The 27,988-nt window shown below is 39.7% G+C and overlaps 4 protein-coding genes and 1 long non-coding RNA gene across 6 annotated transcripts; 1 reads left to right on the top strand and 4 right to left on the bottom strand.

Moving 5' to 3' along the window:
- Positions 1 to 4,049: 4,049 nt before the first annotated feature.
- On the bottom strand, positions 4,050 to 7,775 carry LOC112293184 (translocon-associated protein subunit alpha). Its single transcript, XM_024542350.3, has 8 exons — positions 7,637 to 7,775; positions 6,526 to 6,678; positions 6,048 to 6,098; positions 5,704 to 5,792; positions 5,412 to 5,486; positions 4,935 to 5,138; positions 4,747 to 4,824; positions 4,050 to 4,460 (listed from the first exon to the last, which is right to left on the bottom strand). The coding sequence occupies exons 1-8, from the start codon at positions 7,713 to 7,715 to the stop codon at positions 4,353 to 4,355; spliced, it is 837 nt and encodes a 278-aa protein (XP_024398118.1). The 5' UTR covers positions 7,716 to 7,775; the 3' UTR covers positions 4,050 to 4,352.
- Positions 7,776 to 13,475: 5,700 nt separating this feature from the next.
- On the top strand, positions 13,476 to 15,573 carry LOC112293151 (uncharacterized). The gene is made up of 6 exons (XM_024542300.3): positions 13,476 to 13,655; positions 13,765 to 13,819; positions 14,302 to 14,352; positions 14,467 to 14,558; positions 14,919 to 14,996; positions 15,197 to 15,573. Exons 1-6 carry the CDS (start codon positions 13,591 to 13,593, stop codon positions 15,327 to 15,329), a joined length of 474 nt encoding a protein of 157 aa, XP_024398068.1. The 5' UTR covers positions 13,476 to 13,590; the 3' UTR covers positions 15,330 to 15,573.
- A 129-nt stretch (positions 15,574 to 15,702) lies between these two features.
- LOC112293150 (UPF0643 protein PB2B2.08) lies at positions 15,703 to 17,008 on the bottom strand. The gene is made up of 3 exons (XM_024542298.3): positions 16,716 to 17,008; positions 16,236 to 16,549; positions 15,703 to 16,119 (listed from the first exon to the last, which is right to left on the bottom strand). Exons 2-3 carry the CDS (start codon positions 16,515 to 16,517, stop codon positions 15,901 to 15,903), a joined length of 501 nt encoding a protein of 166 aa, XP_024398066.1. The 5' UTR covers positions 16,518 to 16,549; positions 16,716 to 17,008; the 3' UTR covers positions 15,703 to 15,900.
- Positions 17,009 to 18,099: 1,091 nt separating this feature from the next.
- Positions 18,100 to 26,810, bottom strand: LOC112293454 (putative GTP diphosphokinase RSH1, chloroplastic). 2 transcript variants are annotated; one of them, XM_024542890.3, is made up of 23 exons: positions 24,714 to 26,810; positions 24,387 to 24,580; positions 23,735 to 23,905; positions 23,496 to 23,561; positions 23,203 to 23,295; positions 22,909 to 23,040; positions 22,716 to 22,817; positions 22,497 to 22,574; positions 22,318 to 22,389; positions 22,061 to 22,168; positions 21,871 to 21,968; positions 21,623 to 21,683; positions 21,411 to 21,473; positions 21,269 to 21,325; positions 21,048 to 21,149; positions 20,741 to 20,938; positions 20,501 to 20,632; positions 20,095 to 20,253; positions 19,812 to 19,898; positions 19,277 to 19,715; positions 19,017 to 19,078; positions 18,807 to 18,875; positions 18,100 to 18,653 (listed from the first exon to the last, which is right to left on the bottom strand). In XM_024542890.3, the coding sequence occupies exons 1-23, from the start codon at positions 24,736 to 24,738 to the stop codon at positions 18,513 to 18,515; spliced, it is 2,709 nt and encodes a 902-aa protein (XP_024398658.1). In that variant the 5' UTR covers positions 24,739 to 26,810; the 3' UTR covers positions 18,100 to 18,512. The 2 variants fall into 2 exon arrangements, with proteins under 2 accessions (XP_024398658.1, XP_024398657.1); XM_024542889.3 differs by having other exon boundaries at positions 23,735 to 23,929.
- Positions 25,314 to 26,839, bottom strand: LOC149987638 (uncharacterized). Its single transcript, XR_016507069.1, has 3 exons — positions 26,804 to 26,839; positions 26,440 to 26,533; positions 25,314 to 25,542 (listed from the first exon to the last, which is right to left on the bottom strand). It is a non-coding gene; the product is annotated as an uncharacterized LOC149987638 (long non-coding RNA).
- Positions 26,840 to 27,988: the final 1,149 nt, after the last annotated feature.

A 27,988-nucleotide genomic window follows, 5' to 3' on the forward strand; every position in this document is an offset into this window, starting at 1 on the left:
CGATCGACCCCATTCATTTCCTCCTGGAATCTGGCCTTCGCTGCTTGCTTGCAGATCCACCACTGCAAGCAAGCAGAGGAAGTCACGGCACGAGGAGAGTATCTTTGCAGAAAATCGACGACGACGACCATCACCACGCTGGATGCAGCGCTGTGGGTCCCGAACGCTGTGCATTGTTTGGGTAGGCGGCCATTTGCTTAACTGGGGATCCGTTCGTTCATGGTTGTCGTGAGGCCATTCGTTTCGAATCCACTGTACTGTTGTGTCCTTTCCGGTACGGGAGGACGATTAGCCTAAACACAGCACTTTCGTCGCGGGAGGGAATCACGCGCGATATGCCTTGACTCCTGACGCCGCCCTCAGTTGCAGCCTGCTTGATCTGAGACTTTGTGCACTGCGACGCAAGGAGGCCCTGATCAGATAAGTCTTGCCAGGGACTCCACTGGACCCCGGCATTGTGTAGAGATTTGTTTTGTTTTGCATCCCCGGTTGTAAAGTCCCAAAAATTCTGGAGCTGGATTTACTTTGACCATCGAAGCTTGACATCGAGGGCCGGGCATTCAGGGTTAATAATTAGTCGCGTAGATGAGTATGTCAGGTTGCACGTGCATTGCAGGGTAAGAAGTGGCCAAGTTTCTGACTGGGACTTGTTGACCATGTTGCTGTCTCCGAATGCGCTAGAAGGTGCCAGTTTCAATATCATACATTCGCGGCTGGGATGAAAAACAACCGCAATTCCGCAAGTTCTTCCCAGATACGCGTCTGGATACTATTGGGAGCGACTCCTATGGGTGCACCACTTGCAATACTGACGACTTCGAAGTGCGGAGCAGGCGAGGAGCTGCGAATTCGTGTGTTTGTTTGTTTTGAGGTACCTGAGTCCACTATGATCAAGAGCTCGTCTGGGTTGACTCGGAGTCACGGGTACGCCAGCTTTTGGGCTTGCAGAGGTGGGTTAGGGCGAGGGTGTTAATGAGATGGTGTGTTTATTAGCTTGAAACCGGCCGATATCGTACAATTTGATGATTTTGGTGACAGCGAAGAGCGAGTGAAGTCCGTTTCGAGGTGATTCCAAGCGGGTTGTACAGGAGAAGATTTCTGGTGTTAGAGGTTGGACACTGAGTTGCAATCACGTCACGCATATTAATGATTTGAAGAGATGGATAAGTGTGAGAATACGGTTGTGGGCGTAGCTTTGAGAGAAGCGGAGCGGGGCGCGGCAAAGTCAGGGAGGGAGGCGAACTTGGAAAGGGTGCTTGAATATGCGCAGAAAGAGATTTCATCGTCGAGTTTGAAGTCATTGTGGCAAGACGCCGCGGAATTTAGAAAAAATTCCAATGACCTGCCGAGAGATGTCTACGAGCGTGCAAAGCGAAGGATGGAAGACGCGCTGGGTCTGCGGGGACAAGCCGTGGAAGGACACATTGTGGGGCATGCGCTAATGCGCGGTTCTGAGGGTGGGTGTTTGAATGTGGTCCGACGGCTGCGGAAGGGCCAAATGGAGCTCAAGTGTTCGGTGCTAGTTCCCCGGTTTCTCGCTTTCGCGATGCTGAAGGCCACGGAGCTCGGCAACTATGAAATTGTGCAGGAGCTTCTGCGGATGTCGAACTCTGCGCACCTTGCTATGGTTGGGTTTGAGCTCGCCAACAAAGTGAAAGACGACGGCTACCCTTACACCGTTGTGAGCTTGACGAAAGACTGGCAAACAACTGTCCGTCACTTCAAGTCCTTCCTGCCGCCGGCGACTTACGTGCTGTACTCCGACAATCTGGAGCTTCGTAGATCCGGTTCGGATCAGGAACCCGTGCACGAAGTCACTAGGTCGTGCTACCAAATGTATTGTCTCTGGCGGTTCATGGTTGTGGCGGGGGCCAATGGCCATTCGGCTGTTTTTCAAAGTTTCCTCAAAAAGAGGGAAGAGCTTATTCGAAGCGGTGGTGCTACGAGAAGAAACTCAATGGGATATGAGCATCCGAAGGTAGCGGAGGTAAGTAAGCTGAGGAGCAAGATAGACGAGGAATTTTTACGCTACACTATGAAGATGACGGCGAAACTGGGACGCGACATGCTTCTGTGCGAGACTTACAGAGCTATGCTGGGAAACGCCTTGGAGGACGCGAAGAAGGGTAGTGACGCGGCATGGCAATGCACTGGTAGAGCTCAATTCGGGTTGTGGGAGATTGTGATGGAGGCTCCAGTGCTGCTGATGGAAGTCGAGGGATCATATCAAGACGCTGACAAGAAGAAGCTGATGAGAAACTATCACTACATCAAGCCTATTATTCCGCAAATCATGAAGCTCAACGTGCAGTTCAAGGTTATCATCGACGTGCAACCGAATTACATAGAGATGACGGTGGGAGTGAACCATGTGCGCGTGACGGTCGACAATCAATGTTGGGAGGAGTCGCAGACGGGGCACTTTCCTACGCGAGTATCCTTGGCCGTGACCCCAGTTGCGCAGACTTTGACATCAGTGACGATGACGGGCTCCTCCACGAACACCACTTACAAAGTCGGAGTGGCCGAGAATGTACGAATTGGAGTACAAGCTACGCTAAAGGCAGCGCCCACGGCTGGAATTTCGTTTCAGGCTGGGAAATCGACCATTTCGAAAGTGGAAGGGAAACCATGGCGGATGGAGCAGCTGCCGGCGCACAACGAGCGGGGCGGCAGCTACACTTGGACTTTGCAGAACCTTCACGGGGCGACCTTCGACCGCATGAGCCCCATGCTGCAAGAAACTAAGAAGTCTATATGGCAATTCGGAAAGAGAATCCCCGTCAACCCGTTGCTGGTTCTTCCTTTCGGCACAAATGGCGGTGTCAATTTCACCGGGACCGAGTTCGAAGACACACTCTCCTGGAGATTTTCCAACGATATGGAGAACCAGGACGTGCAGTTCAACATTGAGGGCCAAGTCCACACAACGCACATCACCCAAGATACATTCTGGGAGACGCGAGTTGTGCCATTCGAGGTGAAGCTGGAACAGAAACTCGAGCCATGCGGCGATCCCGCAGGTGCTGACAAGAAGAAGAAGAAAAAGAAAAAATAGTTCATGTTTCAGCCTCCCTTTCACTCTTCTCTGGCTTACTCTCGGCTGTGGCTCCACATTTCAAGCGCCTAAAAACTGACTCCAACTTGTCCAGTCACATGATCTTGCCAGAATTCGCAGTCGGAATTCTGAAATCTCATTGTTGTTACGATATGTTGGTTGAGTTATGACTGGGGCAGGAAGTATTTCGAGGGTGGCTCACGGAAGTTCTGCTGTGTAGAGGGCCGATTAAATTTCAGGATCAGTTCACTACTGGTTAATCTCGGATTCTTGCATTTTTGTTTCATGATTTAAGTAGATAGGAATTGGGAAAATTTGATGTAAACTAGAATTTCTATTCAGCTTGTTGAAAGTTTCAGAGGGCTCAAACCTCAATTGCTCGTGACTGCAATTCTGCCATGCTGTGTACCTGCACAATTTTGTGCTACGTGGGTGTGTGCAAATCCAAGTGCATTCTATGTATTCTAGGAATTAAGTTTAAGATATTGCTAATATCACCACAGTATTTGTCATTGTCACCACAACTTGTTCACAACATGCTGTTACAGTCTTGCCATTCACCACAATCCATCATCCACTCAATATATTTCTTCGGTTTATTTCTTTCAATTAGACATATTGCTGATCGACCCCATCAACAAGATCAGGATCAAAATTGGCTGCATACGAAGCAGATCCTTTGGGTCAAATCTCAAATAGCTGCAGTGTTAAATGAAGAGTGACCCCGAACTCACATAGGAGCTTGAAAGCAAGGAGCTCAAAGCAATGCCACTGAAATATCTTTACATTGAAGCTGCTTTACATCAGTAACCCCAATGCAATGAAGCAACAGAAGGCGATTCAGTTTCACACGTGCAAAACGGTTTGTGTGGGATATTAAAGGTGTTACTGAATCGGACTGAAGTGACCAATGCGTCCTCCCAATGCAGACCACTTGGGAAAATGACGTGGACTCGATTGCGCAGACAAGTTTCACATACACAAAACAGCATGCTAGTAAAACTTCAACTGTTGAAACCTTGCAAAAAAGCTTCATGTTACACTGCTTAGTCGTATTTACGATAACGACCATCACCATCGTGTAGATAGCACTCCTCTCCAGCAAAAGAACTAAACAGTGACTGGACGAGCAGCCGTGTGTGGAAGTAGCACTCAACTCGGTTACTGATTTCGGAACTCTGTTAAAAATGCAGTAAAGACGTCCAAAGAAGCAATCGCTATGGACCAGGGGCGCCACTTCGATGCAGTACACCATGTGATATTCTAGGAAGGATACTAGTGCAAAATTGACTGTCTACGAGTCCTTGGAAGCGTCCTTGGAATCTTTTGATGAGCTCTTTTTCTTGAACGACTTTCGCTGCTGCGAGATGTTCTTCGACAATTTCTGGGTAAATGAGGTACCCTGTGACAACAAAGCAAGTACGAATAAATTAGAACAAATACAAGGAAATCATCCTTGATAATAAATTTCTCCTATGGGTATGACAAAACTTGTACATCACAATGCTTGCCAAAAACTATCCTCATTACTAGAATGATCTGTAGATCTAAAACACAGAAAGATGAATGCTGGTAGGTTGCTCGTCTATAAAAAGTAAAAAATAAAAAATAAAATAAACTAACAAAAACAACGATACATTGTGCTAAGCCAGAAATTTACAAAAGTTCAAGAGCTGAAGGGAGCTTACTTGAAGCCATTCACTGGCATGAGCATCACTGTTGGTACGGGTACCTGTCTCAACTTTCTTGCTGCTCCTTTTTTGCTTCTGTGAAAAGATGGTAGAACACGTCAAACTACGTAAAATATCTAAAGTTCAAGTAACTGGTATGAAATAAAATAAAAAGAAATGCAACGATCGGAGAATTTGATAAATACCTTGATAAGATCCTGGACTTTAGAATAGACCCACATGCCCAGATATCCCAGCAAACCCAAGCCCAAAGTGGAAAGGAAAATCGTTTCCCCACTCACAAAGCCGCCAGATTCCACAATATCAATAGTGCTATTGAAGAAGACATGCGTGTAAGCTTTGTTATCCAGCTCGTAAATAAACTTCCCAACGAAGTCATAGTTTCCTGGCTGCAATACAACTGTATATTATCCATCTGAAAAAAGGTTACAGGAAGTTCAGAGCAAGCACACATTAGCGCTTGTGCTGATACTGAAATCCCTGATGGACATGAAAGTAAAACAGTTCCATCAGTCCTCTGAGAACACTAATGCGCATTCGTATCATATACACGATAATATTCTAAGTATTTCAGAGGCTGTGGACCAACAATTTAGCAAGGAGGTATCGTAAGCACCATAGGACGATATTGAGTTGCTTGCTCAGTAAACACCAAACTCTACCTGGAGAAACTTGACAACACCGAACCAATAGCTGAAAGTCGCCTTGTTGCCTTGTGGGATACTGCTAGAGTACTCCTACAATCATCACCCAGAAATAGCCAAGCGACAGTAAGAGGAACTTCCAAAAAGTGTCCAAGTCGTAAAAAGCCCTATAGATGTCAAAGCTATTAAGAACGACACTTTACATTATCAACTGCAATACATTACAACGAAATGAAGCTCCCGAGTACGTAAACGCGGAATACAGTGAAAGAAAGAAACTTTACCACTGTCACAGAACAGCAAGACATACCTGAACGGTAAAGTTTTGAATGATAACACGATGGTCATGTGGAAGGTGAAGACTGGCACGGACATATTGCACTTGCATGGGACCAGCTCCTGCAATTTGTATCGTAGATTACTGTTAATACAAAAATTCTGTCACTGAAATGAAACGAACATACAGGTTCAATCTGACATCATTTCCATGTGCGACAAAACCCCAGACAACAAACTCCAATATGTTTTAACCCGTCGATCATGACAACTCACCTAAAAATCTACATAAATGTTATTTAATACCATGTAATTTCGAATAATCAAAAATATCTTAACACATGAATATATGACATCCTGGAAAAGTGTAAAGATTACCGTCATTGGTTATATTGATAAGAACTTGCGTAGGCTCGCCTGCTTTCACAACTGTTAACACCAGGCCAGCATCTCAGAAGTCAACATAGACGAGTGATTAAAATGGTCAAAAAATGATTATGTTTAAATAAAATAAAATAAAGGGTAATATAAGCATAATCAGAAAATATTAGTGACTCTATCTGCACAAGACGTACCGTATCGGCAAAAATAAAAATAAAAACAAAACGTCAAGGAAGACTGACTGTATGAGCAGTATTCTGCAATCTTACCAGTGAGAACAGTAAATGAGTAAAGATCACTACAAGAGCATTAAACTTCTTTGATTTTCCACTGAGTTGAATAATACCTACATGATTAACTCTACCCCGAGCAGTGGAAGTTCGTGCAACCTTACTGTTCACATAAAAAAGCATCACAATCCTCCAATTTGTCGAGTTAACATTGTAGAACATAGAAAAAAGTCAAAGACACTGACCATTGTTTAGATTTTTGGGAAAATAAACAGCTGCTACCACTCCTGGAGCAGCTCCAATATATTTATCCTCCGTAAAAGATTCTTTTACAGGTTCATCAATAGTCTCCTCGCTTGTTTGTGGTTCTGGATCCTCACTGCTTGAAACTGGAATTACTGCAAAATCAAGATTCAACAGCATATCCTCAGGACGACAACCCCAACTTCGATTTCAGCAATACACGTGCTTCAGCACAACTCACGTTCAGCTATGCAGGGATGACGAGTAATGATTTATACTGAAAGACTAATTTCATCTGGCTGGTAGGAGGAAGTCTATCCCCATCTAAGCTGTAGACTAACTGGCAACACTCCTCAAAAGGCAGGCTAATGCACGGTGTAAGATCATCAAACAATCTACGGTATTCGCACCATCCGCATCGCGGAGGAACACGAATTCAATAGTATTCACTCCTTCAAGCCTAAACCATTACAGAAGCGAACGGTGTACATGAAATGCAGGCATTTCCCAGGAAAACACAGAAAACGAAACCCTACGACATCACCATATAAGACCGAATAAAACACTTCAGCCAGGTTGCATTGTAAAACATTTAAATCCCATTCACATTGGCACCAAACCATATTCAAAAGATCCAGTACAATCAAAACAAAGCGCACCAAATAGAACAAATTCATATGAACGCAGTATCGTGAACCAACAGTAAACCAGTAAACCCCCAGGGACAAACATGTGCAACAATAACGATCCCAAGCTCAAACAAAATTCCAACAAAGCCTCTCCTCGCTCTTGTGATACCACCCAGAGCTCAAGCCTACAACACCACCCCTAACGCAACGTAAAAAAACCACAGGAAAATATACATATATATATATATATATATATATATATATATAGAGAGAGAGAGAGAGAGAGAGAGAGAGAGAGAGCGAGAGAGAGAGAGATGAACATGTATCCACACACAACAAACGACTCACTTACACATTTACGAAATATCCACGCACCACCATCCAATACTCACCGATCCATCCAACGCTCCCCCGAAACCTGAAACCTTCCAATTACGAACACAAAAAAAAACACTAAGACCGGCGGAGGAGCCAACTCACGCACCGAATGTTGGCATGAGAACCGCTGAGACCAGCAGCAGCAGCAGGACAGTAGAGCTCCAGAGTCCCTTGGCCATCGCCATCGCCGCTCCTACTCGCTCCCAACGCCTCAAAGCTCGACGAGAACACGAAGAGGACGACGAAGCCAACAGTGCGAACAAAAAAAATCCTTTCCAAAGCAAAAGGAAAATCAAAACCCTCGCTTACTCTGCCCTCTGGAACGTGTATGTACGCATTTCGTACATGATTCACCATTTTGAAGAATCTAGGAACGAGGCTGAATATTAAGGGAGAAAGGTTGGAAGGCATGCAAGTATTATTGAGGTTGACTTTAGTATTGCCAAGTATTGACACGATTTTGGTAATGTGCATGAAATGGTATCTGGGGCATGCTATGTTAGGGTTTCAATAGTTCATCCATCCATTTCGGTCATTCATCTGGGTTCCGGGAGCGCTTCGTTCATCCATAATTGTCACTAATGTAGGTGCCTTGTGAGTGTGAATGTGTGAGGAGTTTTAATGCTAATGGACGGGAGAAGACAAATAAATAAGTATTCATTGATATATTTATATATATATATATATATATATGTATATATATAATATTATTAGCTTATAAAAGTAATATGAGGGAGTATTATAGAGAGAGTGTGTTAAAAGAGCTTTACATAGAACTTATAAGGAGATTTTTTTCTTTTGTTTTGAAGTAATTTTTTTGGATTTGTTACATACATCTTCAAAGTCATTTTTTTTAACTTGTATTGTGTGCAGGCATATGTCTATATATATATATATATATATATATATATACATAACCGTAGTCTGCTACAATTCTACACGCTGGTAAGCATGGTTTTTCTTTTTGCTCATTAGAAATGGTCCTGAGTAGTTTAATTGTGAGTAGGGAAGTAGAGGGATTTTTATAAATCAAAATTTACAATCCTTCACTATTTTTTCATTGAATTTTTAATATCTATTTATGTTTATTTAAGTAGTATAAAATGTTGGAATTTTTTAACTTATCATTTGTAATAGCAAACAAATTATGTCAAATTATTACCTACAAAATATAGATATTTATATATTAAAATATAATTTTTGAATTAAAATAAAGTTTTTTATACTTGTAATAATCTAAAAAATTATAAATATAATATCTTAAAACTCATGTAATATGACAAAGAATCAAGATTGGTTTTTAAATTATAAAAACTTACTATTTAGTCCTAAGGTTTATTTGGGCTATAATAGTAGACTCACCATAAAAAAGAAAGGAATCTATTTCTTGAATTTTCCTAAATTTTATAAAAAGGAATAAGCATGATATCTTTAATATATTAGAAATTGGAAAGAGTTTTCTAATTATTAGTAAAATGAAAAAATATGAAATATAAATCCAACATTAAAATAGAAAATTATACTATAGAAGACAATAAAAATATCATCAAAAGTGTTGGATTTGATACCTTGTATAGTATATTATTTTCAACTAAGAAAAATAACATTCTAATTTTTTAATTGAAAAACAAAAATTCAAAAAAAATCATTTTTGGTCTGAATGACTTCATCAATTTGACCTATTAGGCTTTAAGAAATTACAAGCAAAGGATTTGGATTTAGGCAAACATATAAAGTTAGAATTTTGTTAAGACTATGTTAATATATATATATATATATATGGTTTTCTTAAAAAAAAAAAAAAAACAAACAAACAAACAAACAAACAAACAAACAAACAAACAAACAAAACAAATAAGTCTAAGTTTTTAGAGTTAATATATGTTAACTTAAATGGTCCAATGGTGATAATATTAAAAAGAAGGGAAAATACTGTCATCTTTGTTAATGATTTGTTTTACAAAATATTTTTGCCTAATTTGGAGACCAAAAATTAAAGATTAGGATTGGATTTAAGATTTTCGAGGACCTAGTTAAAAAAAAATAGATCTCGATATTTAAAACCATAGAATAATAATGGTAGTGAATATAATTCCAAGGCTTTAATTAATTAATTATTATGTCATAGCATTTAAAAGAAGCTTCAATATCTCATATATCTGAATAAAATGAAACAATATATCAAAAAATCATATATTATTTGAGAATATATGTTGCATGTTGCAACATAAGCAATTTTTAACTGCATTTTAGTCAAAATCCATTGATGTAATAAAATATGTTCTTAATTAAGTTCTATGTATGATTGTAAAAAAGAACATCACTTAAAGAAGTATAGTCTGGTAAGCAGCCTTTACTCCAACATGTTTTTGCTTTTAAATGTAATAGTTATGGACATGTTTTATATTTTTAAAAATAAAGAATAAAGAACAAACTCTATTATAAAGATTTACGATATCAAGTTCGTTAAATATAACAACATTAATTTTAAAAAATAATTTTAAACATTTCAATTAAAAAACTTTACAAACAATATTTGAATTTAAGTCAATAAAATTTGTGTTTAATTTTTTTTTTTTTTTTTTTAAAAAAGGAAGAAACTTAGATATTTACAAAGGTTATAATTACTTTTATATTGAAAAATCATCTATGAGTTGAAAGATATGATCACAAGCTACTATAATCATACTTATATTCTTTCTTTATTTACTTCTACCATCACCAACATTGATTGACTTTGGTCGTAGAGGAAGTAAAAATATGCATAAAAAATTTTATTCAAAACTATGAGAATTTAGTTGTAGTAGCAAAGATGACTATAGGTATTATACTTCTCATAATTTTTATATTTGAAGCTAAGAAAATCTATCAAACAAATGTAAAAAACAACATTCTTAAATAGAGACTTTAAAAAAGATATATATATATATATATATATGAATAAAATTTAATATAATATTTTGAGAGGTGAAGATTACAATTGTATGTGAAAAAAACTATTTTAGACTTATGCAATCTCTAAAGACATTCTATAAAAGAAATAAATAAGCACCTTCTCTCACAAAGTATAAAAATAAGTCTTGTGGATCCTAACACCTACATATTATAAATTGATGGAAGATTCAGTGTTGTCTTGTTTTATGTCATTGATTTGATTTTAATTTGTAAAAAAAAATCTATCATTTTTTAAAGGAAAAGAATTAATTTTCCAAGTAATTTTAAATGAGGGATATTAAATAAATTTATTATATTCTTCATTTAAAAATTATTAGAGATTAAAGGAATTGTACAATTTTCTTCAATCAATAAAAATAATGTGAAGGACATTCTTTAGGAATCTTGTATAGAAGATTACAAATCTTTAGCTTTATTTTTAGATGTCAATAAAAAAATTATTAGAAGATATGAGAAGAAAAATCCTTGAAGATATTAAAGCAATGGAAAATATTTCACTTAAAAGTACAACAAATAATCTTGTATTTACAACAATTGACATAAAAGTTAATATTGTGTATGTTGTAGAAATTATGAATCAATACATGTTATGGACATAAAAAGTTATTTGGATAAGCAATGTGAGGTAGAAAATAAATGTAGGTAGATTTGATAATATCTTATGAAGAAGCTTTATAGAGGCAGATTTGACTTTATATGTATTTGTAGTTGATTGATAGGTTGGAAACTTGGTCAATAAGTTGGTTATGGACTGTACATGTTGGCAAATTGTGGTATAAGTTGGCCATGTGATTTACATGTAGGAAACTTTTCTTGCAATTTAGACACGTGTTAGAGGTCATATAGAACATCACCATGTAGCTCTTAGATAGTATGTATAGAGTGGATCCTTCTTCACTCTTATCAATGCCTTTCTTATTCTTAGTCTAGTTTTAAGAGATTTTATTCTTCTTGTCTTTGGCAAAGCCATTCTAGTTCTAATACTATGCTACTTTTGAATAAATATATATTCTTCATAAGTGATACAAGAGTGTATTGAGGTTTTCATTGTTTGTCATTTATGTCCTTGATAATACATGGAAAATCTAAGCTCACAATATTGGACTATTCTAAAGCTAGTTTTACAATATTTAAAAGACATATTGGTTTATGTTCAATAATATAATCAATGTTCTTTAAATTTGCAATTGGTTAGTTACTACAAAATAAATTAGGTTTTTAATGTTGACACTTAACATTCTAATATTGGTTATACATTTGTGTTGGATAGTATTGTTATTAGTTAGAATAGTACAAAATAAACAATAGTCATATTGTCTACAATTAAAACAAAGTGTATAGCCACTACTTATGTAACAAAAGAAACACTTTTGCCTCACAAGCTATTCAATGATATTTGATTTTTATATGACAATCCTACAAGTATTTTTTATATAAACCAAATTAGTACTTAAGTTTTAATAAATCATACATTCTATACTTATACTAACTATGTTAAAATCCAATATTACTTTGATCTTAAAAATATTAATAATATAATTATAATCTTAATTTTTTTTTAAAACATATGACATGATTGCAAAATATTTTGACAAAAGGTCTTATTTGAAAAGAACATTGTTGGTTCAAGAAAATATATCATAATTTAAAAATTTGTATTTATATAATTATATTAAATATCTTATTATATTTTTTATATTTTGCATTTCATGTTTTTTTCTTCTTCTAAATATATATGTATTTTTTTAGTTTAAAAAATTAAATAATTGACTAATGTAACTATTTTTTATTATATTTATGTATTTACTTATTTTGCATGTATATATATTTTTTTCCATTATTTTGTGTTGTTCCTATAGAATATCAACAAAAAAGTTTATATTAGTCTTTAATATATATATATATATATATATATATATATTACACATTAATAATCTATTTTCAAAAAATATTTTAATAAAAATAAAAAACTCGAATATTCTCAATATATATATATATATATATATATATTTGTGTCTATATAAGATAGCTTGGATATAACACAAAGAGAGAAAGAAGTCTTCTAATTGGCTGTGAAAAAGAGAACCTAGGGAAGGTGGAAATGAGAGAACATGGGAATCAAGAAGCATGAATAAACAAAGGAATAGATAGATGTGTCAAAAATTGCAATGCCCAATGGCACATGTTTCCACTAGTTTATGTATGTATATATACACACATATAAGGGAATATTAAATAGATCTAAGTTTCTACTAAATCAATCCATCCAGCTTAACTATCATGGAAAAAGAAAATGACATCTAGGTTCATTTTTCTACTATTGGATCTACAACCATTAAAAACCAACCACATTCATTATGATTACCATATTCTTTATCAAGAACGGGTCTATTTAGTAAAACTATGGGTCCATTTAACATTCCCCCCTCTCTCTCTCTCTATATATATATATTCACACATTTGATACAATATTATAATAAATATAATAATATTATATAATTGAATTTATTTTAAAATTTGTTCATAGAATACTAAGTCTTTTTCCTTCTCTTAAGAAATTACTATATTTTTTAGAAAAATTATTTTATACTTTTGAATTTATAATTACAATAAGTAAAGTAAAAGCACAATTTATATTGACCTATGTATATATTTCAAAGAGAACATTAAAGAAAATTGATTGATTTGAATAAGCATGTAATTTTACATGAAACTATTATCATCATTATAATTAGTATCATTTCTTCTTCTTCTTCTTCTGTCTGGATGCACCATCCATAAGGTTGAGCCAGTTCAAGAAACAAGAGCTAGCCTTAAATTTGCCAGTTTTAGGGTTGCGGTTGTTTTCATCGTCGTCTTCGTCGTGGACCATGCGGGTGCACGAATGTCGGAGATCCTGATTCGAGAATTGCGAGTTCAACTCTGAGTTGAGACGGAGTCGAAGACGAAGAAGACGCAGGGAGGGGGTTTAGGGTTTAGCGGTCTCTGGCTGAGTTTCTCTCGGAGTCGTCGACGCTGGCTGGCTGATTCCCTGCCTGCCTGCCTGCCTCGATCGCAATCAATTGATCAGCGCGGCGGAACCCGTTGCATTACAAGTGCATCACCATGAAGCACCGTCATTCCATGCGCAAGCTGGGTCGGACATCTGCCCACCGATGGGCGCTGCTTAGGTTGGCGTTCGGGCCGTGATCACTGGCATTTGGGTGCTGTGGGTGGGGGATTGGCTTGTATGAGAGGGGAACCGGAGTAACGTACGTTTTTGGTGTTTGATGGGTGCAGGAATCTCGTGTCGCAGCTTGTGCAGCATGAGCGAATCGAGACCACTGTTCCTAAGGTTAGGGGCGGTGCAACGCCTCTCTGTTGCGTTGTTGCGGATTTGGGGTTTTCTGTGGGTTTTGTTCAAATCATTTTGGGCTTTTGAGTTCGGAGTATATTGCATTCCGGGCGTTAATACGCTCGTGGCTGTGATTTGCGGGATTCATTTCTCTTCTCAAGGTTCTCTTTCGTCTAAGCCGATGGAGGATGAGTACTGGGGATAGTACATGCATGACTTGTCGCACTCTATGACGAGCCGCGTTCCTCGATGATGGGACGTAATTTTAGGTTTTGGTTGTGTTGAAGAAGGATACTCTACGAAGACCGGGGCACATCTTTTCGGGAATCTGTTTAGGTTGAACTATGAATGCGAAAAAGCCAGTGTAATCTACTTCTATGCACTTCGAATCATGGATGTGTAGGAGAAATTTTCTTTAATTCAGAAGCAAAATTCTTTTTTCCTTTGTTTGTTTGTTTGTAACGATGTCAAGGGCGTGGCAGGCGAAAGAGTTGAGGAGAGTAGCAGATAATATGGTACAACTTGGAAAAGAGGTAATGATTCTTCGAAGTATTTCTATCTACGAATAATCTGTCCTGAGCCAGAGAATGTTAACTGAATTAGTTTCCTTTTTAAACTCCTCGAAATTGATATTTGTGCTACTTCAGGGCACTTTAGCTGCGCGACGAAGAGCTGCCGCGGTTATCCACGGAGATGAAAACCTGCACAAGGTCTTTTCAGAACTAGCTTTTCGTTACAAGTAAGTTTTTGGGGCAGGAATCCTGATATTTGTTCTGCATGTAGCAGCCATCTTCTTGCACCTATTGTTTTGCTTAGCAACGTGTTAATGCTTTCATATGAATCGAAGGTTTTCAGAAATAACATCCTGTAATAGGACTTTTATAGTCAATATGACAATCTTTTGTAATTCTGCCTTCTGCAGCGTATTTTGTTTTCTGCTTAACAAACGCAGGTCTAATTTGTAACATGCATTTAGGAGGTTAATCTTGTGTCCTGATTATTCTGGAAAATTACTTTTTGCTCCAAATTTTGATGTAAGTAAATGACACTCCTACTTCACATTTGAGGTTCCCAACAATTGTCTGTTTGTCTCTTTTAGAGATAGAGCAGGCGGGTACACTCGAGTGCTGGCTACGCGGTCTAGGCAAGGAGACGCAGCTCCTATGGCTTACATAGAGTGAGTACCACCACTACCTCTGTCAAACCTTTTCCTTCGAAGTTGTATGTTTCAGAGAAAATGGCACATAAGCTCGGGATGTTGTTTTGATGGAGATCTTTTTTTTCTCTTTTATTGTCAAGGAATGATCACCTTTTCTAGCTGACTTTATGTTACGTGAGTTGATCAAGTTACCCTTAACTGAACGTTCAACTGTGCAGGTTTGTTGATCGACCGAATGAACTTCGGGAATCTAAGCCACCAGTTACACCACCTGCCCCAAGGGTCCCTTTACCTCCGTGGCTACAAGCCCGCCATGCTCGCTGTTTTGCTCCTGCGGACTCCGGTCTATAGGCTCTCGAATATCAACTGCAAAGCTAATGGAAATAACGAATTAAATGAAGAGGTTAGGCGTCTATTGCGGAAAGAGTAAAGCATTTGGCGACCCAGACGCCTGGGCATTCTGATAGTCTAGTTTCTGTAGGCCCTCGACTTGCCCTACTAGATAATACGACATTCAACATCTTGTTCCACCAATGTGAGTGAGTGAACTCGCAAATTACATGAAAACGACTTGTCTGAAAAATTTGACCAGGAATCGAGTATTTATATATCCTTGTGAGATTTAGTAGCCTAACTTTCAGTAGGATAATCCCTTGTAGACTTATAAATCTTAACTTCAACGTTTTGGCTTCAAGAACGAGATCAGGATTTTGTCAAATCAGTATGAACGAAATACAAATTGTTGAGATCTCGAGAGAAAAAATTATTTACATAATGCCCTGGTTTTGCACATCATGCAATTTGCAGCAAGGAATTGGCCTTGAATCTGTGGATTAAGTTCACATCGAACACTAAAATTACTGCAGAGTACTATGCTAGACAAAGAGTCTACAATTGGGAAGTTGCTGCCAACTTGACCAGATCAATAGGACAGGCTTCCGAGAAGCGTGAAAGTGGGGACTAGTTTCTCATCAATTTTGAGGCAATATCGCTCCAAAGTGTACATGTCATACATGGCGGAGGCCAGCTTCATGGCCACACGGTGCGCTGGCTTGTGAATTGCCTTCACCGCGTCGTCCCGACTCGCCCAAATGCACATCGCTAAGCACTCGCGCCGCTCGTTCAGAATTCCGTACCAATACTACCAGCACAACCACAATGCAATACCCATCAGAATTCAAGTCAATGCATACCAACGAATCATCCCAATGTGAAGAAAATCAGTGTCCAATTTTTGAAGTCATGCACGGCATCCACCTTGAGCAGCCCGCCGCTGATGCGTGCCTCCTCCTGTGCTGCGGCATCTGCCTTGTACAGCATCTCAGAATTGGCGGTGGACTTTCGGATGGAGCGGAATACCACCAAGTAAAACTCTCTGCCATGACATTCCACCAAGTCTCCCAGCTCTTTTCCCCAGTCGAAGCATTTCTCGACAGGGGTAGTGAGCGGGTCCGTGTGCGCATACTCGTTGGCAGCCAGCTGCTTCACTGCGTACATTTCTGACAACTCCACCTTCCCTGCATTCCGATGGATCGTCATGTTTCGCCTCGAAAAACCGCCAAGCAATCCTCCTGCACCCGGAGCAAAAACCTCATAAACATGTAGACAACGTCACTCAATCAGATCCAATACAACACTTCACCTTGTCAAGGGTCGTTGAATCCATGGCGTGGGTGGACATAAACTGCGCAAATCCCCACATAAGAAAACAAAGAAATCTCACGACTGACTGCATACTCTCAGAGAAAAGCTCCAAACAAGCAGCTTTCTGATGGATGAAGCGCCGTCTCTCTCTCTCTCTCTCTCTCTCTCTCTCGCTCTCTCTCCCTGGGCCCTCCTCTTCAATCCCACACGACTCTACCAGCACTATAATGGTGATACAATTGACACTCCGTGCAGGGCATAGAAAAACGAAAAGAATGAGAATGTCGATGTTCCACCGAGGAATGCATTCAATGGAACAGTGCCGATCGGTTGAGGAATTGCTACAAGGTGACAATTCCCGCAATATGAATTGGGAAAGGAGGTCAACTCACACCGGCCGAAGGAATGTGGACGCCTATGGCGTCCACATTTAGGTCTGACGAGATCGTGACCTCGTTCAGTGTACCGTGCAGTGTTCGGCAGGTATAGTGAAAGTCTTTGCATGTAACAGAGGTGCATTGTAGGATGCATGTGGGTTTAAAGTTGAGTCTCTCGACGATCTAAATTTGCTCTTGGTTGTTATTTTTGAAGAAAAAAAAGCACCCATCTGGTTTAACTGTTTTGTTGCACAGCTTATGGTGGTGCTGCTGCTTTTGAGCTCTAGAATTTTCATCAGGTTGGAATAGTATTGCATTATGAATGAAAAGTATAAATACTTCATTTCAGAGCTCAAGGTAGAGTATGACACTTTCTAATTAAAAATTTGCTACTAAAGAGAGACCGAAGTGATAACCGTTGAGCATCCGACACGTTTTCTGTGATTGTTGTAAAAAGATGGCTATGGAACGTTAAGAATAGCACCACAGTTACTTCTTGTGTAAAACATTCGCATGGGTTCGATACGTTCCTTTCCAGTGCAGGGTACAATTCCAGCAGGCGTGGTTAAATATTGGCCCGTTACGACATTATATTGCTATAAGATGCTTTCAGAACTGAATGAAACTTGGGATGGCACATTTTAGGTAACCCATTTGCAAATGATCGACCGCCGTTCACCAATAGCCCTTCGGTACCATACACGTTTCACATATCGATTTCTGCCATCGATCCTTGTTTCATAAACTGGTTTTCGAAGGAACATTCTCGGTGCAGAATGCTGGTTCTGGGAGAACTATCGGTTTGTATGTTCGATTGAACATATTTCAGCACAATGATAATTGCTCTATAATGTTCGAGGAGATAATTTTCTCATGAGAAGTTGTTTCACTATCCATCAATAACAACTCTTGTATATGGCTATCTAAAACGAAGCATACCAAAATTCCTAAAAATATAATATAATTTTATGCTATCTAAGATTTTGGGATGCATAAAATTAATTCTTTGAATCTGTGGACCTTATTGGCATGTCTAACACTCATCGGAATGGGGACTGAAGGGGAAAAGGTCAAGAAATAGTGGACCAATACCACACCCATTAGAATCAACTCTGTAAGAATAATTTATCATACAAAAATATGTTCCACAAAGTCCTCATTGCTAGAGAATACTTCGGGGCAGTGCTGAATAATAGAATTCAGAAAGGATGTCTAAACGTATGGCTTTTATAAGGCGAAAAAATCCAAAGCTTCGCCCTCTCTAGGATACTCTAAACAGAATAAATTATGCAATGAAAGGATTCAAAGTGAATTGGTATACAATACGGCTAGATCAGAAAAAGTTGACCCAGCTTTTGGTATCCATCTAAGACATTTTCCTCTTGGTCGTATCTAGGCTTCTGCAGTGTGCCGAGACAGAAGTAGCTACAAATTCTAAATGTTGAACTAACTTGCTAAAGAAGCAACATCAACACATTATGACTATGGAAAACTAAGTGAGACTCATGGGGTGTTACATGGTTGGAGGGTACCAACAACTAAAGAGATTTTGAGGGTTGTGCCAGCTTGAGAGGTGGGATGAATTTTGCCAACTGCAACCGACGGACAATTCGAGCACTCCTTCTAGTGATTCAACTTCGGAACAACTCTGAGTCTGCATGAATCACAACCAAACTGCTTTTGTCATAAAGAACTACACCATGCCTCACTTGATACACTTTTGCAACAATTGACCGACTCCTACAACGCTTCTCTGGTCCCAAATATTTCTCAAAGGCCTACTGCATGAAAAATATTCCGTACTTACCAGATTGGCAACAGTTCCCTCAATATTAAAAAGTATAATTCCAAGTCCTCTTATCTTATCCGTTTCAGCCTGCAATTAACAAGCATAAAGCTCGGACGTAAGAATATGTTAAAAATTGATAATCCTTGATGAAAAACTATCCAAACTAAACATTGTATGATTTTCAAAGACATAAAATGATATATTGCTAAAAGTTGGTACGTGACATACTGCACAGGCCCTTATTCGAATCCCAGCGGCAACGAGAATGGCCGAAACTTCTGCAAGCATACCTGTGGATCATACATACCAACATTCAGTATAATATATCAACTGCTACTACAAATCAAAAAAACAATGAATTCTTTACCAAGTTAGTCCATACCATCATAAGTACCAACACTCACTTACAAACAAAAAAATCAGCGATATGAGAAGCACAAGCCCAGCTGTTTCCACATTAGTTTGCAAAGCCAGTTGAAGGGAATTACTATTGCGATCATGACAACAGACGCTGAACCATTGCACAGGGCCACCTCCAGAATTCTGCCATGAAGCTATCCTGTCAGTTTGCCAGGCTTGAATACTAGCTCTGGCTTCATCCTGAATGTAGCGGATCTTATATTTCGCAAAGCCATTTCCTCCAGCTACTTTTGCAACCAGATCCCCTGCTAGCTTAAAGGCCGCTCCATTCATCGTCCCATGAGACTTTGGCTTCCAGCTCAGTGAATCGTACTGGTAAGAGTTTTGAAGGAAAGGGTCACCGTTATTTGTACTGGATGATCTGCCATTGCCATTAGAGATGGTTGCACATGTGTCGGAAGACGAGGACTCTTCTTCAGATTCATCCTCATCCAGATCGGAAATAAACTCCTTTACGCTGTCTGCTGTTATTTCTGCAGCAGATAATGCAGCTTGCTCCTTCAAAAACTGCACAATACCATGAAGCACAGGTCAAGATAAGCATCTGTTATAACAACCACTGAATTAAGCACGATGCCGAGTAAAGGGGGGTAAATTGCTTACTTTTGTAAGTTTGTGTCGGGCACTTCGAGTCATTGCATACGCCAACCACTGTCTATGCAGCTGGAATATTTTCTTGGTGGAGACACCCTACACATTGCAGGGAAGGTTCTATCAAGAGAAGAGAACACCTAGGACAAACACAATCTTCCAGAAAAAGTATTTAGCACACTAAAGGTATCATTGAACAGGTAAAGGGAACCTCCGTCTCCCCGATGAAAGCCATTGTGAATCAGGAAACCATTGTAATTGAATGAGAGAGCTTGTGCAGAGAAAGAACTCTCACATCATAAGTTACAATCTCCACAACCTCTGCATTTGCAAGGGTATGTGTTGGTGAAACCAGGATACCATTGACTTTGGCAGCTACCATCTTATTTCCAACATCTGTATGGATCTGATAGGCATAGTCAATAACGGTTGCTCCTTTTGGCAGATTCTTCACCTGAAATAAAGTTGAAAATTGCAAAGCATGAGAGCAGCTGATACAAATGAAGTCATAATTAGAAGGGAAAATATATACAATTGTCGGTGAGGCTTGCTACAAGTGAAAGCCGCATGAGTCAATAGTTTTGAGCACGTAAATACGAAAACAGACGGTAATTTCCTTAAGTTAGTACTTTCCAAAAGTAGATGGAAGACGGACGATATCAATAATCCATCGAGGTTACAAGAAAAGACCAAGTAATTACCTCTCCTTTTGGAGTAAATACAAAGACCCTGCTTGAAAGCAGATCACCGGTCACTGTGTCAACAAATTCTCTAGATGACATGTTACCAACGAATTCTTCCTGCCAATCTCGGATGGACTTGAGCCAGCTTACCTGCACAATAATTCGGACAAAGAATTCGCTAAGAAATATGCTACATCCTAGGCACAAATTCATGGACAAGAAAAAACAGATGGATCATCATTATTCGACTCTACTCACCCTTCGAGCAATATCCGCATCGTTCAAGCAGGTGTTCGAACTTGGCGGATTCGAAGCTAAATTACCAGCCGCAGCACCATTTGTTCCCTTGCGAGCAAAAGGTCCCATCGCATCAGACTCGCGTTCAGCCACCCATCTCCCGCTATGATGAGCTGCAATGCCCCATTCTGCAAGTTTATCCATTTCTTCCGTTCGAATCTGGCCACCAGCACGACCACGTTAATAAAACTGCAATCTCTCACCTACAAAAACCACAATTCAATCAATCAACTAATTAAAAAAAACACTCGTTATTTAGTCACAGAACCTGAATTTCGATGGGGAAGTAAGTCTGTGTGCCGAATGGAATAACTGTGGTGTGCAAACTTTGATAACCATTAGGCTTTGGTGTAGCAATGTAGTCTTTCATCTGCACAGCCAAAGTGAAGCCTAAGTCACACGACACTATTGCAAACTGTAAGGAACGGATAAAACATAAAGTTAAATGCACCTCATGGGTGTACCACAACGAAGTTAGGATCTGCGCACCGTTTGAGGAAGTGGAGGCCACATAGCATGAACCAGTCCCAACACATGATAGCAGACCTGAACAGGAAACAAGTGAAATTATTCGTACACGTTCCTGCAATGGCGAAGCAAAGGGAAACTGAGAGCGACGAACTTATTTTACCTGCTGTACATTACAAAGGTGACCGACCGAAGTAGCTGGTTTTAATTTCAAAACGATCCTCAACTGCAACAAAATACCCAAATCAATCAATGTTAGATTTGCGCACCCATTTAAAATTGAGGCAAATACACATGACGATATCATTATTTCAATCGAAGTGTCTCTCGTGAAGGCTCAATAGGATAGCCAGACATTGAGATTCCAACCCATACCTGTGCAATATCTCGAACCTCCTCTGCTGAGATCTTTTGATCCGCAATCTTCTTGTAAATACTGTCTCAATAAGAAGAAAATAAGTACTACTGTAACCATTAAAAGCCATTGCACTTCTGAGTTCGAGCATGTACTCCTGCTACCAGTGGTAGGATTAGTGAAAACTCAGTTACCTAACAAATTAAAATCAACATTTGCATCAAACTTCAACGCATATTTCACAGTATATGGGTTAATGGTGAAGTACCTATACAGCTGTTTGGAAAGAGTGGCAACTTTTATGTCTTCAGTCATGTAGCCCAGGAACTGATCCCTTGAAATTGTTTCGTAGAGGACTTTTTTGGCCTGTATCCCCGACATAATCGTGTTCAGATATCAGATTTATGGACACAAAACCTTTAAGCTTGATCTATCGGTTTTAAGAAATCGTCGGTTACCTCTACAACCACGTCTTCCTGCGTCTTCCGAAGTGCCTCAACTCGAAGCTTGAGCTCAGCATGCTCCTCTGGATAGGCGAACATGAATGATAACTCTTCCAACTCCGACTGTTTCGAATTCCACACGGTTTTATTAAAAAAATATCATATCAGTACAAAAAAAACAGTAGAAACACACTTGAAGCAATTTGAACTTCCAAAGTAGCGAAAAGATCAACATATACTGTCAGGGTATTGCTTTCACGACAAATATGTACCTTAATACGATGCATTCCCAGCAACTTTGCAAGAGGTGCAAAAACTTGAAGCGTCTCCATAGCAATGTATTTCTGCAAACGAATTTCAGTGCCATGCAAGTTAGAGAAACTTTGTACAAGAAACAATGACTAAGACTCGATCAGCAACCCCACATGTAATATCTTCACTTCGTACTAACCTGTTTGTGCGGAGGCATGTGGGACAAAGTCCTCATATTATGAAGTCGATCTGCAAGTTTCACAATGATCACTCGTACCTGCAGGGTAGGATGTTTAGTTGCGCAAACTCCCACACAAAATAGCAGCATAAATGCATTCAGAAAAAGAAAGCTTCATACAAACACTTGCAATGAGCGTCACTGCCCCAGCAAAGGGGTATTAAGAAGTAGAGAGTGTACCTCCTCAGTCATGGCTAAGAACATTTGTCTCAAGTCATCAGCTTTCACATCCTTTCCTAATGAATCTGAATTCTGACATTGCATCTTTCCAAGCTTCGACACCTGTACGTCCAGCTTGAGCTGTGTTAGAAACTGCCAGAGTGACATGGTAAGTCATTCATTAACCTATTCTCTACTGTAGAGAAAAACTTGCCTTGGTTTCTCCTTCTACGATCCTCCGTACCGCAGGTCCAAACTGGTCCTCAATCCTCTCAAAAGTAACATGTTCTGTGTCCTCGACTGTGTCATGCAATAGACCCGCCACTATTGTTTCCCAATCCATCTCCTGCACATAACCGACCAGATTAGATTAGGTGACAACATGCAAGAACTGCAAGAAATAAATCTGTAGTGATTATATCATTTTCATTGCAAGATCCTACGGTTTTCCTCCTGAAATCAGACACGAATGACGAGACACATATAAGGGTAACATGATTTGCAGTACCTGCTCTCCCAGAATTCGGGCAACTTCAACAGGATGAATGATGAAAGGTTCCCCACTCTTCCGCTTTTGACCATCGTGAGCTTCGAATGCCAGCTGCAAGAACGAACAGAAATGAATTAGCAGACTGAAGACTGCAAATTCTTTTTTGAAAACCAGAAATCAATTGTTCCCACACTCCACAGGCTGTGTCTAAAACCAGTTGCTTAAGGATGAACTCATGAACAAGTCATACACCGAAAAAAAAATTAAAAAAACTCACAAAACTCAATGGCAGTATAGTTAAGCGAATTGACCTTCAAACCATCCTTCACCATTCTTAGTTGAGCTTTAGTGAGGTAGCTGATGGAAGGCTTGAGGCTCTGCACAGAAAATTATTTATAAGAAATTCTGCTAATAAAAAAATTCAAATATGGTCGCAATTTTACCAAAGAATTCATAAGTGCACAAATCTGCGAAACCATATCCAGCCTGCCGAGGGTTGCTCATGACAAGGCGTTCAGTCAAAGTAACAGCAGTCGCAACGCAAACCTACCTCCCACAATGTGATTGGAGTGATATTTTTGTCGGATAAGTACAACTCCTCGGCACCAGCACAACAAGTAACTCTAGGCCTTTCAGACCTCCCAGATTGTTTGTAATTCTTGTTTAAATGACCTCTTCCTCCTTTTCGCAAGCACTGAATCACTCCCACCTTCTGGATATGCTGGCACCAGGAAGGGATACACTTCTTTGAGGGTTCCACAGTTGTGAAATAGCCCAAATGATTACAAATGAGATTTAAAAATTACAGTTGTATGATTTTGTAACCAATAACTTTGAGTGTCACAATTCATGGGTTTGTGAATATCCAAAATAAAGTAAATCCGCATTCCGAAGAAAACAACTCAAATATAAGACTTAAATGCCCAGAGCTTCATCCTAGATCAGCTGTATGTAGCAATCGATCTGTATCTATAATATGCGAATCAGAGTGTCAACCAAATCGTACTTGAAAAATCGAGACAAGAATTTTGATTAATATCTTGTTCAAGGACAAATTTTCGTTTGCTCGTGTTTTGCGACTCACTTCTTGTCTTACAAAACATCTTAAGAGACTAGAAAACTATGATGTAGGAACCCTGTGAAGTCTATTTGCCACCAGCACAAAAAGTGCCTATATTCGATTTGAACTGATTTGAACTTACATGGCTGCAATGGATCAGAATCCTGCTCCTCAATCTGGACGACAATGCACAGTCCCCTTGAGAGGATTGTGGTGTACTCGCTAAAAAGCCACTGAGCGTCCTCGGCGATCTCCATGCGCAAGAGCTGGATGTGCACTCAGTTTTCAAAATGAGTGGCTGAATGAAGTTACGAACTCCAATTCCCTCCAGGTGCCCTGAAACCCAATTACGGTTGTTGTCAGCAATTTCACCCAATTACCCAAACCTTCCACAAGAACACTAACAGAAAAAAATAAAAATAAAAATAAAATCGAAGGCCCAAGGAAAGCGGAGGGAAAGCACGAAAACCTGGGAAACCAGCGGGCGTTGTCATATCGCCTCAAGCAGTAGTGCACACAAGCGAGCACAGGTGATGCGTCCACAAAGGACCATACCCACACTAAAAGTAGAATTCCTCCACCTCCGACTGATGCCCTACAATCCCAAATCTCCTGTAATCCTCCGTAATCCTCTTATGCGCGCCTCTCCCACACCCAACGCGCAAGAAAAAACACTGCCCTTCACCAATTCTCACCCAATCCTACCCTGACCCCCACCCGAGCTGTGAAACAGCGAAGTTCTAGTCCAAGATCATCACTCCCCACACGGAACTCCAGCAAACTACCACAGCGCCTCACACCTCCTCCGTCTGCTCCAATCCCCTTTCCTCCACCTGAATAGCCTCTCTCCTGTGAATCTTCCTTCTCGTTCCTCCTGCCACCACGCTCAATCCACAATCTCGCAGCTATTTGCCCGCATCGAATCCTGTGACTTTTCAAAGCGAGGTCAATTCGTCATTTCAGCCAAAGGATGAATTCGGTTGAGGTGGAGCGAGAGAAGGAATCGCAATGCTCTCCAGTCCGTCGACGATTGCTGCACTAGCGGCAGATTTTTGTGGTCCTTCCTCCTTCACAGAAAAAGTGATCCAAGCCACATGCGTTGTGGTTGTGAGGGGATGGCAGCACGATCCAACCGCGCGTCAAAAGCAGTTGCTGTCCATGCCCGCCCTACGACCTGGTGCGAACCGTGGTGTTGAACCGCGCGTCCCACTGCGCAGACAACCACGCTTGGTCTACCCTTGCCTTTAGGTTCTTTCATTCCACAACTTGGTTTCCGTTTCACAAAAGGTCTCATAAGTCTGCGGCACGTCCTCACTTCAAAAATTAAAAGATATTTCACTAATTTCGGAAAAAGAAAAACGAAATAATTTGTTTCAGAATTTGGATTACATGAACCCTATTAAGTTACACCCTTCACCATTCCAATCAAATAGCATTTATCCACTCATCAACAGACTCTTGAAGGATGCCACTTCGCTCATAATGGATGAGACTCAGGTGAAAGTTACTTCAAAACTCTGGCATCCGACGATGATTCATCAAGTTAAAATTGAAATTACGATTTCCTCTTGCTCATCATTTGAACCAGAGTAAACCTACTCCCATGAGGTGGCGCAATCCTAACTGGATCAGAAGGTGACCTTATCATCTGCTAACAGTGACGAATTGATTGCTGTGTCTCAATTGCAACACACTCAATTGCGGGAAAACTTATGATCGCATCGATCTTCTGCTTCTACCGTAACCTAAGCGCCCACTCGAAGGAAATTGAGTCCAACAAAGAACATCAAGTATTTTCTGGGATATGTAGCCTGCGTCAAACAAAACCAAATTGTCCTACAGCACTCGAGCTTTCTCACCCTTCTAAACCCTAAACTTGTACTTTACCAATCTGCGCTTCTTCCAAACAGGTAGAAGGATTACCCGAAGTACCCTCAGACCCCAACTTACGTGCCAGTTTCAACTTCATCAACACTACAGCGTTGCCAGAAAAGATGAAACTAGCAGTACTGGGTTTTTGGTGATTCAAGACTAATAGGGCGTATCTTTCATAATTTTCGCAGATCGATTCAAAATTGCAGATGAAGGTAACATATCTAACTATATTGTCAACACTATATACTGAGCCATCAGTTTTGTAGACTGACATGAAGCTTACGTCAATATCTGTTGAGTAACCAACATGGAGCTCTAACCTTTTGACGATGACATTGAATTGCATTGTTGAAAGATTTCGATGTAAAGCTTTGGTGGCAATCAATCTGTAGGTACATTTCGAAGTTGGCTTAACTGTACACTCCCATGTACCAGTTTGATGTTAACGAAGATCCGTGAAGACCAAACACTTTCGTATCCTACTTGAGAAGTCCACACGTAGCTCGAAATCCAATTGAGTGCAGCAACAAAGAATAAGCAGTGCCATTATATATTTCTAACAAGCCACTTCAAACAAGCCACAGACCCCAAATTGTATGATAAATTTAAGACTAGTCATAAGCTGTTAAGATTAAGCCGGGAAATGACACCACTAGAATTTGAATGAGCAGGAGATGGAATTACATGCTTTTTGCCCGCTGATTCGAGAGGATAGAAGTAACGGGGTTTCTTCTTAAGCCCAGTTAAAGCACATTCTCTCACCTTTCTGTTTCTCCCTCTAGTATATTTAAAGGAAATTCATGTCGTAATAGCTGATAACCTCTCCTATTGGCAAGGAAAGAAGTGTAGAAATCAAGCATCATTCCGCACGCATATCTCACTACACTAATATGTTGTTTTGTATGCTATGGATCTGTTTACAATCCTATCAGAGTGTGATCTACAGCGCCTAAAATGACTAAAGTTGGAGTCCATCATTCAAGGTCAATTGACGCTTAGCCAACGCAACAAGGTACGACTTCTAGATGACGCTTCTGACAATATACTAATGACCTTATACTATATGAGCAAAATATGAAATAACTTCTGGAAGAATTAATCATCCAAGTGTATCACACTTATTCTTGAGAATCTTCCAGAATCGCAGCCTTCACCACTTCCGGATACGCACTGCTATTTATGTTAGATCAAACTAGGGAATCACATCCGGATACCCTGGAGACAGTTGGAACATCCAGATAACCTGCAGAAAGAATGTTGGCGGAGCATACGCATCTCCCTGTTCTACATCAAGATCGATTCTAACTGTGAAGCTGTTGTCACTCATCTTTTTGTAACTATCACAGAAGATAATAGACCCTTGAATCCTTTCTGCACTTCATTTGTGCAAATTGACTACTAAAGCACCCAGGTATGGAGAGAATACTGTGACGAAGCAAGACTCTTGATTGAAACTCCCCTGATAAAAGACAATAACAGTGAGACGACCACAGGAACAGAAGCCAAGGATTGAATCGACCCCCAGAGTCCAAGCGCATTGACTGAATGAACCAAAAACATCGCACGAACAAATGAACGATCAACGGTGAACGTAGAAAGACAGAATGATCAAAAGGCCACCTCCGAAACTAAATTCAAGGAAGACGAAATTCGAAATATAAACTACACGTCCTAAAATTTAGAACACCCTTAACCCGATCACGCGAAATTGGACAGCTCTGCCTTACAGCTACGTGATGAATCGTAATTTCTAAATACTCTTAAGTCCAAATCAGTAAGCTCATGTCATCCCTCACCACACCGCGATCCATTTCATACAATAGCCGATGCAAATCTCGCCTCTCCCGAAGCAATGAAACAGGAATGCAG

Source organism: Physcomitrium patens, chromosome 16 (genome assembly GCF_059467195.1).
Source record: "Physcomitrium patens ecotype Gransden chromosome 16, ASM5946719v1, whole genome shotgun sequence".
Taxonomy (NCBI): Eukaryota; Viridiplantae; Streptophyta; class Bryopsida; order Funariales; family Funariaceae; genus Physcomitrium; species Physcomitrium patens.